This window comes from Phalacrocorax aristotelis, chromosome 1, assembly GCF_949628215.1.
Source record: "Phalacrocorax aristotelis chromosome 1, bGulAri2.1, whole genome shotgun sequence".
NCBI lineage: Eukaryota > Metazoa > Chordata > Aves > Suliformes > Phalacrocoracidae > Phalacrocorax > Phalacrocorax aristotelis.
In genome coordinates this window covers 99,887,539-99,900,966 of record NC_134276.1, presented here as the reverse complement: position 1 = coordinate 99,900,966, position 13,428 = coordinate 99,887,539, and the positions used below count along the sequence as shown (strand labels likewise).

Below are 13,428 nucleotides of genomic sequence, written 5' to 3'. Positions count from 1 at the left end.
TGATCCTGCTTTACCAGGAGGGCTGGATTGGAGACCTCCCAAGGGCACTTCCAACATTAATTACTCTATGGCCATTTGGTCAGCTACTCCTCCTTGAACTGCAGTAGTACCTCTGCCTTTGCTCTATTGCACATGGACATAGCATGCTCTGCTGAACTGAGTCAAAATCCAAAGGGATTCACAAAGAACAAAGACCCAGAGAAGCAGGTTCCTAATTTCACACAGAACTGCTCTCTCAAGTCCAGTTACCTAAAAGATCAAGCAAACAATCTGGGTTGTTCTTACAGTTTGACATTTTGTCCCTCATGAAGACTGGGGTATATGATGCTCTGTGTCTGAGAAATACATTAAGATTTCCCCACCTTCAAAATAGCACCCATTTCCCCTAGCTATTTCAGGGACAGAAGTCACAGCTGCTGCTTTGAAAAAAAGGTCTCTGCCTTCATCCTTCCTTCTCTTTCTGCTTGGTAGAAGCGAGTGCTTCTGCCTTCCCACGCGCAGGGGATCTACCATCTGCCTGGGCAACAGCTGCACATTCATTCCTCTGAGGGGAGCGGGAGGCCCTGCATCTGCTGAGGAGGGAAGGAAAATAGAATGCCTTCATCAGAAATGAGCTTTCAGTTCTGAAAAATAGTAGCCAAAATTCATACTACCTTTTAAAGAGAAAAAGTCATGAATTACAGCAGCTTTGTCTAGCAGAAAGCCTGAGAAGGTGGGAAAGGATGCATATGATACATGCATGGGAAATAAGGGAAGAGGCAGATGAATAGGGGAAAGAGCATGGAAGGATACAGGCTGGGGCTGCAAAAAATCAGTGGCAATCTGATTTATGGAAAAGGGACCAGTTACCTACTCGTTTATTTATTTAAGTTCTAGTCAACTTATGTATCTTCCTATTTAAAAGTGGAACTTTCTTCTTTCAGCAAGATGATAAGTCCGCTTTTTAGTGAATCACTGAAAAGAGAAAGTTAGGTGATATTGGAGTGGGAGGAGGACAGACCAAAAATCAAATGCATCTTTATAGAAAACCATGTAATCTAAGATGGAACTGAAAGGTTAGATTGTACATCTCCATCTCTGAACTGGTTAAGATCTTTTAATCTATATACACTTGTACTTCCTGGGTTTGTAACAGTTGGCCTGGGGATCCATAATAACAATGTAGCATCTGACCACTGTTTATTGCTGTGGGATTGACGTTATTCAGCTGCACTTTCACTTCACCGTACCTGCCTTTCAATTACTTACTGACAGGCATTATAGAAAATGAGAGAATAATCTTTTCCTGACAGTATCAGGTATTGATGACTCACAGAGGTGAAGTGCCAGCTCAGCTGAATCAACAGCATTTCCTCATACACGACTGAACGCTTAATACCCTAGTGCTCCTAGTGAATAATACTATTTGAAAAAGGGTGCCTGGCCTTTTAGCCTTAAATTGCTGGCAGTAAAAATCAAGTCAAAGGCCTTTGGTGGGCATGTTGTATATGTCTTTACAGACTGTGTTTTTTCTTCTTCCTTCCAGGTCTTGGCTTCTGTTACTTTATTATAAATGGCCCTACTAATGCAACAGTCCTTGCTGGTTCAGAAGCCCGCTTTAATTGCACTGTGTCAGCAGGATGGGTAATTCTCATTTGGCTGTCCAATGGAAATCCTGTCCTCACAGTCATCAATTCTCAAGGAGCTGTTGAAACATCAGACCGCTTCACCTCTCAAAATTATACCAGTAGCAATGGGTTTACTTCAGAGCTCATCATCCACAACACAAAACTAAGTGACTCTGGAAAAATTGAATGCAGCATCCAGCAAGCTAGTGAGAACAGCTTTGCATTTCTTTCTGTTCAAGGTGCGTATAGCCGTCAATAGAAAGCTATTTTATTATACTGCACTTAAGGGAATCCTCTGATGGATTGCCCAAATTGTCCCTGCAAAGCAGGACGTGCTCTCATTTACCATCCTTTGCCTCCTGTTCTCCTTGTCTTAATTTTACCGTCAAAGCAGGTTTCAGAGCCACATTCAGAGTGCCATTAACAAAGGTTTGAGCTGCCCTTCTTTTTTCCTGCTGCATCTCTTATTCTTTATTGAATTACATTAAAGTACCTGAAGGCTGTATCAGGCCCACCAGCAGTTTTCAAAAATGATCTTTTGGCTAGAAACAGCCTGGATTACCCCATATGCATACCTTTGTGCATGAACCTTCTGCTGTCTTCAGGGCAGATCTCCCTCCTGATTTCTGACTCAGGAATCAGTCTGTATCCAGCTTATTTGAGTTTGATTTAATGGCATGTAGAAGTAAAGCCCTTGAGACACAAGGTGATACTCTTCATATGATTGCTGCTGCAAGCTGCCATTTCCAAGGACAAAAATTTCCTGTGTATCAAGCCCCTGTGTATGAAACCTCTTCCTCCTCTCTGAAGCATCAGTAGTGACAGAGCACAGCCAGTAAAGCCAGATCTAACCACCAGATTCTATGCATTTGTCAAAGAGGTGCTTCATGAAATGAGAACATATAATCATCTACTCATAAATCTTTCCTGATAAAACCCAAGGATACTTACAATTTAGAGAGAAACACTGTTATTTCATTAAGTTGTCCTTCAGTTGGAAATATATCAGGATGTGTAAAAAGTATAATTTCCTGATTTTTATTGGAAAGATACTGAAAGCCAAGACTTGTGCTTTAGGCATACTGGACAATGCATCTGTGAAGTTGCAATATCATGCATACAGTATATCTGTGTTAATAATGATTGGTTTAAAATTAATCTCTCAAGGCATAACTAATTCTGGGTGGCAAGATAAGATTTAAAACCATCAGCAGGAAAGCGACGCAGCCAAATGTTCTGAAAGAACAAAACATCTTTTGCCTCCTACAGTTAATGGATCTTTATGCATCAAAAATAGCACCTTAACAGTAAACGACAACAAAACAGTTGAAATTGTTTGTGAAGCCTTAGGATGGGCTCCAGCTCCAGACATTACCTGGATGACAAATGACTCTTTCATTGATAAGTCGAGGTACGTTACCCAGGAAAGTCAAGGATCTAATGACCTCCACAATGCCCTGAGCATCCTAACTTTGACTCCGGTGGACACTGAGATTTTAACCTGTTTAGCTGACATAGAAGCACTCCCTAGTCCTCAGAATGCAACTGTGACTGTTATTTTTGTCAACTCTACTATAGGTAAGTGAATGTTTGTTGTACTTTGCCTATACTATTTTCTCAGAACTGTGCTTTTTGTTTTGTTTTGCTTTGTTTTATTTTGAAAAGCCTTTTATTTGCAAATGAAATACTATGGGATATGCAAAGGTGATAGAATTAAGACCCAATAGTCACAACCTGATACATAGGTAGGGTTAAATTCACATCTGTGAGAGGACTGGTACCAGTCTAATGAGCCACAAAGTCCAGCTTAGGACTGAACAAGACAAACGAACCGTTACACTTGCCACTGACTCCTCCTATGGATTCACTGATAAGAAAATTGGCCTTTGCTCCTTGACCAAGTAAACATCTAATAACTTTAGATGTTAAATATCTTTGATTAGGCCATGCCTGCCATATGAACATAACTTGTTAGGCCTCATTTACTCAGAACCAAACCCTCAGGTGAAATTGTTCTCCATAATGTTCAATACCAGTTTTACCACTGACTTGGAAAAAAACCCTGGATTTTACTCCCAGTTTCCACACACAACCCAGAACAGATTCTGTACTAGCACTTCAGAGGCAAACAGAAAGTTCTCCATATGAGTTGTGATCAGATGTGATGGAGCTGTTGTAGTACGGTGGTAACATCCCCAGGGCTGCACTGAGGCTGGCACCTAATTGCAGATGGTAGCATTTATATGTAGGAACATCTATACCATATACCATATCATCAATCTACTATAAGAACGTCTTTATGGTGTATTCGCCCATTATGGAGCAAGAATCAGGTCATCAAGAGAAGCTGTGTACCATGGGCTTTATCCCAAAGTCTACTTAGATCAAAGAGCCATTGGGCCTGCTTTTCTCTGCCTGGTATAGTCTCTTTCACTTCTTAGAGGAAGGTAAAATTTCTCCTGCAGCAACGTATGTGGGATTCTTTGGATAGTGCATTTGGTTGCTTTTTATTGCCTTTTATTTAAGGAAATTCAAGGTCACTTTAATCCAGTCATGGATGTTGAGCAAACCTCACAAGAGCAGTTAGACCTTTGATAACCCTACATATTTTCACCAATGTTGCCAGCATTTTTTGTAATGCTGCTAATCTTTGGCATCACTGACATCCTATGAAAATAAATTCCACAATTTAACACATTCACCATATTAAGAGATTTATCAGGAAAAAGGTGATTTTATCTGTTCTGTACTGCTGGTGTGGAAGAAAACAAGTGGGACTATCACTGGATACAGGTACACTGCCACGTGTGGTGCCATAGTCCACCCTATAGTGGCATCACTTTTATTAGCCTCATCCAGTGGTATGGGAAATGCATAGGTTATATGGAGTTTTTTTGTAGTGTCATCCCCAGCTGCCTTCGGTACAGAGTAGGGCCTCGAATCTATGTTTCTTTTCATCATGCGGTGAGCATTGTGAACTTCTATAATCATGCCGACAGCTTCTCTTGATGAACAGATTCTTCATCTGTAATGGGTGAACACAGAACGTACAAAGACATTCTTATAGTGGATTGATGAGGGGTTTGGTATAGTAGTTTCAACATATAAACAACTGAAGAGGTTGAGTAACTGTATTTTAAGCGTGAGTCATTATTAGCAAGCCTTTTTCAGAAGTACTTACTTTGTAATGCAGTTGAAAAAGGTCATTTCACCATTCTTATTATGACTTTTTTTTGTAGTCAGATTGCTCCTAATTACTGACTAAGCAAAATAGAACTACCCTGAGGAAATTAATAAATTCCCCTGCCTACCCATTTGTGAAGTACTGAGGTATCCACTCTCAGTTTCCATAGCTATTCATTGTAAATCAGAAGAGGAGAAAACCAGATGTCATGAAGAACAATTAGTGTATGATTAGTGATTGTATAGGGCCATCATTCATTTCTCTTTGGAAAAATCATTGTGCAGCAGCAGACGCTCAAAATTTGTCAGGATGTGAGAATATGAAGTCTTTAAATTATTACACATGGCATTTATGGCAGAAGAAGATATATAATGCATATATCACACTTGAAATCTCAGAGCTTGTCTGACTTTTCATATACAGATTCAGCCTTATGTAGCTGTTGTCAGGAAAGAATATGACTAGCTTCAAACATCTAAGGAATCCTTCCCAAAACTACTGTAATATCAGTTTCAGCCTTCACTTCAAGGCTTGAGGAATTGAATTCCTCCGTGTTCCTCACAGGCAATACCTGTCTGTTCACAAGAACTGCAACCAAAAAATCTGAGCCCTCTTCAGCCAGCCATCTCCTGGTCAATGAATGTTCTACCTTCCTGTGCCTCTAGATCAGTCTTAACCTCAGACCTTTCTGTACAAGGTGATGCATTTTTATGTCAGTCACTCCTCCCCTAGAGGTATGTCACTCACAGTGGTGTTTGGCTGAGCCCCAGATGTGGGAACTCCTATGGAATTATCCCAGCAGATGCATTCACAGGCCTGTTAGGGGAAATGGGGTCCGTGGTAGAGTCTCTTAGCTAGGCCCAAGCTCTCTTTGGCATCAGTGTTGACTCATGTGGCCTTTGACCAGCAGAAGATAGGGAATCTGCCCTGAGCCTGATCGTCTTTTGCTTTTTAAGTTAGCCAGAAAGCTCCGAACTGTCCAAGAAGCAATGTGCAGCTTTTCCCGGTCTCTTATTTCTCCTTGGTCACCAGCATGTGCAAGAGAAAACCCCCTTTTCTGCAGATACTTTGCCCAAGTAAATTTTTCAGCAGCTTTGAGAAGAGCCAGAGTCAGGATAGCAGCAAAAGATGGGCCCTGTAGACTGAGGAAGCAGCTTCATCCACACTAAATGCCTCATGTAACTTGGTGTGGATTTACTAATGGGCCTAAAAGGGATTTAATGTCCTCATGCCGTAGTGCCCCTCTCTTGCACCCCTGCTTGTGTGTTGGGTTGGCACCTCCTGCATTCATACCCGCTGGTCCCAGTTTCATTTTCTTTCAGGATCCTCCAAAACTGGGGAGAAACTACAATGCTGAAGTGCCAGGAGTTTTTAGGTTATATCCTGTCCTCCTTTCTTCAGCTCGGTAGATACTCTTTTGGCATGTAACCTGAACCTGACAGGGAGCGAAATACCTTGGTGTGACAGCCAGCCTGGAGGTGTGGGCCAGTGCAGGTGTGTTTAGCTCCTCCCTTCGCACTAAGGTTAAGATTTCCCCTGTAGCTAAATAGCTGTCTTTCATATTTTAGCCATATTGAAATCCCTGGGGCATGCTTTATTGAACAAAATACAATAAAACATAGATATTTGTTTCAGTACTTCTAGCTAAAATCATTATGAACATGTTATTGGTTGTAATCACTGTTGACTACAGCCTACAGGAAAAACCACTAGTTTGCAGGTTGCTGAGAGCTTGTTTACTTTAATAGTCAGAAGAAATTCAAAACATGCTGATTGAGCATTAGGATTAGAGAAGACTGGAACAAATTGCTTAATCATAGTGACATAAGCTTTGGCAAAAACAGAGCCCTAACAGAGGTTCAAGCTTTGTAGGAGGCTCCGGTCCTGTATCTTTGCAGTCTGAAACCTCCAAACCCCAAACACTCACCCAAGTAAATTTGTAGATAGAAAGGATTTATTTCTTTATTCTCTGCCAGAGCTAAACCAGCAGATACTCTGGTTCACACATCAGGGGCATAGCCCTGACACTGCACAGCTACCAGTCACCTACATTGCTGTGGTACCTTTTCCAGAGGCTGTCAGCTAAATGCGGCCAGACGGTCGTTAACTGGGATCTCTAATGGGGAAATGACAATCATAAACCCAGTGCAACAGAATGGGTTTTGTCGAGTTTGGATGTGTCTCACACCTGTAATCTGGATTGGCAGTTTGTTTCTAAATGGCTGCCAAAATTACTTTGGGGCTGCTTTTCAAAGGGTAGCCAAATTAGAGATGCGTCTGAAAAGTTTGGTTAAAACCAAAGGGAAAGATGATGTGACAATCAGAACTGACGTCTTCCTTGTGCATCCAGCTGCGTGAGACATACAGGGTATATTTAAAATTCTATGCATGTGGGAGCTTTGTAGGAAAACTGTTTGGTCGTAGCAACTGATTTCAGCAAGATTCTGAATTATCTTGAAGTCACCTCATTTAACTCCATAGATTCCAGCAAAGACAAAGAAATAAGTTAATGTGGTGAGAATGTCAGTAGTAAAGATTGGTTACAGAATCACAGAATGGTAGGGGTTGGAAGGGACTTCTGGACATCATCTTGTCCAACCCCACTGCTTGAGCAGGCGCACCCAGAGCAGGGGGCACAGGAACGTGTCCAGGTGGGTTTTGAATGTCTCCAGAGAAGGAGACTCCACAACCTCCCTGGGCAGCCTGTGCCACTGCTCTGACACCCTCACAGGAAAGAAGATTTTTCTCATATTGAGGTGGAACTTCCTGTGTGCCAACTTGTGTCAATTGCCCCTTGTCCTGTCATTGGACACTATTGAAAAGAGCCTAGTCCTGTCGTCCTGACACCCACCCTTCAGATATTTATGGGTATTTACAAGATTCCCCCCCCCAGTCTTCTCTTCTCCAGGCTAAACAAACCCAGGTCTCTCAGCCTTTCCTCAGAAGAGAAGTACTCCGGTCCCCTGATCATCTTGGTAGCTCTCTGCTGGACTTGCTCAGGCAGTTCCACATCCTTCTTAAACTGGGGGGCACAAAACTGGACACAGCACTCCTAATGTGGTCTCACTAGGGCAGAGTAGAAGGGGAGGATAACCTCTTTTGACCTGCTGGCCACACTCCTTTTCATGCATCCCAGGATACTGTTGGCCTTCTTGGCCACAAGGGCACATTATTGGCTCACGGTCAGCTTGTTGTCCACCAGCACTCCCAGGTCCTTCTCAGCAGAGCCGCTTTGCAGTAGTTCAGCCCCCAGCCTGTACTGGTGCATGGGGTTGTTCCTCCCCAGGTGCAGGACCTTGCACTTGCCCTTGCTGAATTTCATGAGGTTCCCCTCGGCCCAGCTCTCCAGCCTGTCCAGGTCTCGCTGGATGGCAGCACAGCCTTCTGGTGTATCAGCCACTCCTCCCAGCTGGGCGTCATCAGCGAACTTGCTGAGGTTACACTCTATCCCTTCGTCCAGGTCATTGATGAATATGTTGACCAGGACTGGACCCAGCACAGACCCCTGGGGAACACCACTAGTGACAGGCCTCCATCCAGACTCTGCCCCATTGACCACGACCCTCTGAGCTCTGCTGTTCAGCCAGGTCTCTATCCACCTCACTGTCCACTCATCCAACCCATATTTCCTTAGCTTGCCTGTGAGGATGCTATGGGAGACAGTGTCAAATGCCTCACTGAGGTCGAGATAGACAACATCCACTGGTCTCCCTTTGTCGACCCAGCCAGTCACGCCATTGTAGAAGGCTATCAGGTTGATCAAACATGATCTCCCCTTGGTGAATCCATGTTGACTATTTCTGATAACCTTCTGTCCTCTACATGTCTGGAGATGACCTCCAGGGTGAACTGCTCCATCACCTTTCCAGGGACAGAGGTGATGCTGACTGGCCTATAGTTTCCCAGGTCCTCCTTCTTGCCCTTTTTGAAGACTGGAGTGACAGAAGATTGGTTAGTAGCTGCATATTTCCAAACACTGCTACTGTTTACAGGTTTTGCTCTTTGCTGCTCTTTAAGTGGATAACAGATGCCCTACCAAATATGTCCCAAAATCAAACACCTGCTGAAATCCGTGAGACAAATCCCAAGATGAGGTTCATCAGAAAATCATATCTACAGGCAAGAGATCTCCATCTGTACTAGTCACCTAAGACTATCGCTGTGGTCTGTGGGGAGAAATGGACACTCCTTCAGAGCTGTTAATCTTATCCAAAGGGACACATACACATTTGGCCAAACGAATTGTAACCCAAAATACCTATTTTCTCTCCACTGACAAGAGCAGCTAGGCAAGACACTTAATGCCTGCAGTATAGACATCTAAATTGAATCTTAACCTCTCTCCCCAAATCCAAATGTCTCCAAAGAATAGTGGGAGGCCCAGCATATCTGCAAAATAAGGTTTAGGTTGGAAGATTGCAACCTTCTGTTTTTCAGAAACGTAGCTGTGGGAAAAGTTAATATGGCAGTAAAGAATTTGCATTTGGAAACATTTTTAAATTCTTGGGTACCATCCATAAATACAGAGTCCATGAGTTGGAAAACACAGGCTCCTTGTTAAATAATTGACAAGGGGTTAATAGCTTCTCACAGAAAAGGTAAATATACTGAAAAGGGTGTTTTGAGACTCTGATAGTACAATGTTTCTCCATTTAATTTAACAGAAAATGATTACAGTGAAGACACCAGAAGCACGTGGGTTATTGTACTTGCAGTTGTGCTTTCATTAGTTGGTATCATTCTTCTGATCATTATTATTGTGGTTGTTGTACGCTGCTGCTGCCTAAAGAAGAGAGGTAAGTGGACTTTCACAATTGGTCTATACGTTAAAAAGTATCTTCAGTTAGATATAAATCTCCTAGTTGTATCAGCTCTGGTGCTGTGCAACAACCTGTAAGCAGAAGTGCGAGCAGAGAGATCCTGCTCTTAACCATGACCTGGCTAAGATGCTCCTTATTTTTACTTTGCTGTTCCTCTTATAAATTGGTTCCAAAGTAACCGGTGTCAGCCATTCACATTAACTAGGAGGGGCTGTGTTTTTCAGGAGTACGCTAACTTTCCATGGCATTCAGTTCCTAGGCTGTGGTTCTTTGTTGAAGCATACTTTCAGTGCTGTGTGCCTAACTTCCCATTTCTGTGTAAGCTGTTCTGCAGGGATATTGTATAATTTTGTGATCAGGGAGGAGAGATGCCGCTGTGGTAGCTGGAACATAGTGCATGCTCTAAGAGGAGCCCTAAAGGAGGTCATGTTTTAACTTCCTGCATTTTAAATGCAATCTTCCTTTTTCTTTCTTTCTTTCTCAGGATCTACGTATCAAAATGAAATAAGGTAAGCTGGAAGAGGTGGGAGAAATTTTCCTTTTAACTGGACTCTTTCAGGCTGTTGCAGGACGGTGAGAGGGATGTGCCTGTTTCCGCGCCCCAAGGCCCAGCACTCCCAGGATGAGTGGATGCTGCCCTGCTGGGTGACCTTGCCCATTGCTGCATGGGCAGCACAGGAAGGGAGGCAGTATGCAGGGAAGGCGACTGAGCTTAGGGGTGAAAAGCAAGGGCCACAGCTCGCAGCAAGGTTGTGAACTCTGTTCCCACGATAAACTGGGTGAAAACAATCAAAATCCTGCAAACGCCACCTCTCTGATTCAGCAAGCGCGGAAATTACGGAGGGAAAACACACTCCTGCTGAAGCTGACGGGCAAAGCAAAGACTTAAAAACTGGCTGTAGCCCCGAGGAAGGCGTGGGGGAGCCCTGCCTGCGCCAGGCTGGCTGCCTGCGGCGAGCCGGGCGTTTGCCCGCGCCGCCACAGGAGGTCACTGCGAGCCCGGCAGCTCTGCCGGGGCTGCCGCGGGGGGTTCCCGAGAAGCCTTCCCGCAAGCTAGTTGGGACAGGTCGCATAAAAATTAAATAAATAGATAACACTTAATCACGCGATTATCAGTCGCACTTGCCTCCAAAGCTGTTGGTACATTATTGCATTTAGTTGGAAAACCTTGGAAATGATGAGCGGATGGTCGTCAGCATTAAGATCCTCTTTGTCAGCACCAGTGCGGCTTTAACAGATGCATCCGTGGGGTTGTTTGGGGTTACTTTTTCTAAGCTTCTAGGCAGCGTTATAAATTCACACAGTGCCTGCGCCTGTGTGGCTTTTAACTCCCCATCTCTTAAGGAGTTTACAAAATGTTCCACCACTTTGCCTCGCACTTCAGTAATACTTAGCTTCGTTAACCGCCTCTTGTGGGGAACCATAGAATCATTAAGGTTGGAAAAGACCTGTAGGATCATCAAGTCCAACTGTCAACCCAACACTACCATTTTTGGGGGAAATTTTGTGAAGGCCTATTGACAGATTTCCATTTATACTGCATTTTATTGATACAAAACAAAATAAGGAACTAATTTCCTCTGAGAAAAATATGCTAATTATGCCATGCAATGCCATACCAGTAAACTTCCATGTGATTTCTTAGTTTGTGATGCTAAACTGATCATTTTACCAAGTGCAGCTATATAAATAGAGCAGGACTAAATCAGCAGGGAAAGGGGGGCCAAAAGCAGGCACCACTTATGTATTGGTTTTGCTGTGAATGAAGTGCTACAAAGCCTTTTTTCTGACCAAGATTCTGACTTGGCTCTGTCAAAAGCCTTCTGCAAGTGTCAGCCCTGCTAAGGCAAAATCACTTGAACATGCAGGGAAGCATCTGCCCAGCAGTGGGGACTGGTAAGGTTGGGTCCATGTCCTCCCCAGGACCCTGCCTTGCTGATTCAGGTCTGCACAGTGCTTTCTTTCAGACAAGCCAAACAGGTCCAGAATAGGGCATAACATTACTTTTTCCCTATTTCTTTGAATCTGGTCTGAGCAAATACAATTATATCTTCATGACAGAATGTCTGTTTTTAGATCTTAGTACAGTAAAGCTCCTATTTTCCCATTAACTGTAAACATGAGTTATTGTACTGACTTCATAAATGTTGCTTACGCTCTGAAAGTTAAGGAAACGCTTAAGCAAATACTTAAGCGCTGGGATGAGTCCAGGCTTTATGGCTTAGCTTGGACTTAGAAACTCAGTGTTGACAGTTCTGCAAAGTTTTAGCATGTGTAAACAATTACACTGAAATCAAAGGAATTATTTACAATCACTTACAGATTTTGTAGATGCAGTATTTTTTTTCTTGGACAGAACCTACCTGCAGTAAAAAGAATGATGACTGTCCAGATTTTGGAAGCTGTGTTGTAGTAGTAGCAGCGAAGAAGTAGTGAGATCAAAGATATATTGTTTTACTTCCCACATTTATTTTTAACTTGGCTGGCTATCTTTCTGTACCTCCCACTCTTCTTTGTAGCTGCTTTCAGTTTGGCTACTACATTGACTTTGCTGAGATCTAAAGATCAGATAAACCAGACAGTACAGTTTCATGTAACATGTGGAGGTGGTGGTATTCCTAAACAATTCCTCTTGTCTTCTAGCAACCATGACAGGTTTCTTATTGGTATCTAACATGCTTAACTCCTAAAAAAGCCATGTAGTCATAGCTGGCTTGTCAGATTTACATGTGCATCAGTAACATTATTCTGAAGCTCTGTGGGTCTGCAAAGTAATTTCTGCTAAACATAAAAAAGTAAATGCAGCAGTTTCCACAAATATTGCTAACTGAGAATATTTCCTCCTTCCCCTACAAATCCCTGGGTTGTCATAGTCCTGCCATCAATTTGTGCTTGCCACATCAGAAACCTAGGCAAAGATAGACCTGGGACTATCCTGGGGAGGAGTCTAGGGTAGGAACAGATAAATAGTAGCATCTCTTCTAGAGCTCTGAGTAAAAAGGCACTCTCTTCTTGCTGTGCAGCTATGCAGGTTGCCATTCTGCAAATTAAATTTAATTAAATTCTGCAAATTAAAGATGTGTAACTTTAACCAAGGGAGTTCTGTCAACATCACTGTGAGTATGCTCACTTCTAATGTAAATTTCAAAGTGAAAGATTAACTTTGGAGTGTGCAGATGAATCACTTGGGAGCTAATTCTGGTGGTGTGAGAGAACATACTTTGCTTTTGCAATTGGGAGGGACTCAAATCACAAAAATGATGAGCTGTCATAAACGACCTAGCTGGTGCTCCATTATTGGGCCACTGAACATCCTGTAATTCAGAATTACAGAGTAAAATCAATTTCCCACAAAACCTATGATCTGGAACAGAGTCTTCACTCTTTGAAGATTGCTTACTTTATTTTCCTGTTTTCTGATAATGCAGCTAATAGAAACTTCCCTAAATTTCACAGGTAATACATGGGACAAGATCTGTACTAGCTAATTACTGGGAAGGCCCAGACACATTTTGCACCTATTTTTTCAGAAATAAGATATATAATTTTTCTCTGTAGCCTACTACCCAAGAGTTCTTATATCATAATGAAGTTCTAATGTCAGGCCTTCTTGTTTCTAGAAAAGTTTCAGCTGAGAAGAAAAAAGATGGCAATTTGGAAAACAGGCAAAGGCATGGTAGTGAAAATCAGGGGTACATTCCAGAGGAACTGTGGAACAGAGAACAATTGCCAGGTGAGTCTAAGCTGGTGAATCACATATTGTCAAACTGCTTCTCAACACGGGCATTTTGGACAACATGTCAAGCAATTATATTAC

The 13,428-nt window shown here is 42.7% G+C and overlaps 1 protein-coding gene across 10 annotated transcripts in view; it reads left to right on the top strand.

The window, feature by feature from the left end:
• Positions 1-13,428, top strand: part of IGSF5 (immunoglobulin superfamily member 5) — a 34,379-nt gene that overhangs the window by 10,039 nt on the left and 10,912 nt on the right. For all 10 annotated transcript variants that reach the window (XM_075099697.1, XM_075099704.1, XM_075099666.1 and 7 more), the window contains 5 exons: positions 1,526-1,846; positions 2,877-3,185; positions 9,456-9,587; positions 10,096-10,120; positions 13,232-13,344. In XM_075099697.1, coding sequence (XP_074955798.1) covers positions 1,526-1,846; positions 2,877-3,185; positions 9,456-9,587; positions 10,096-10,120; positions 13,232-13,344 — 900 coding nt within the window. The remainder of the gene's footprint in view (positions 1-1,525; positions 1,847-2,876; positions 3,186-9,455; positions 9,588-10,095; positions 10,121-13,231; positions 13,345-13,428) is intronic.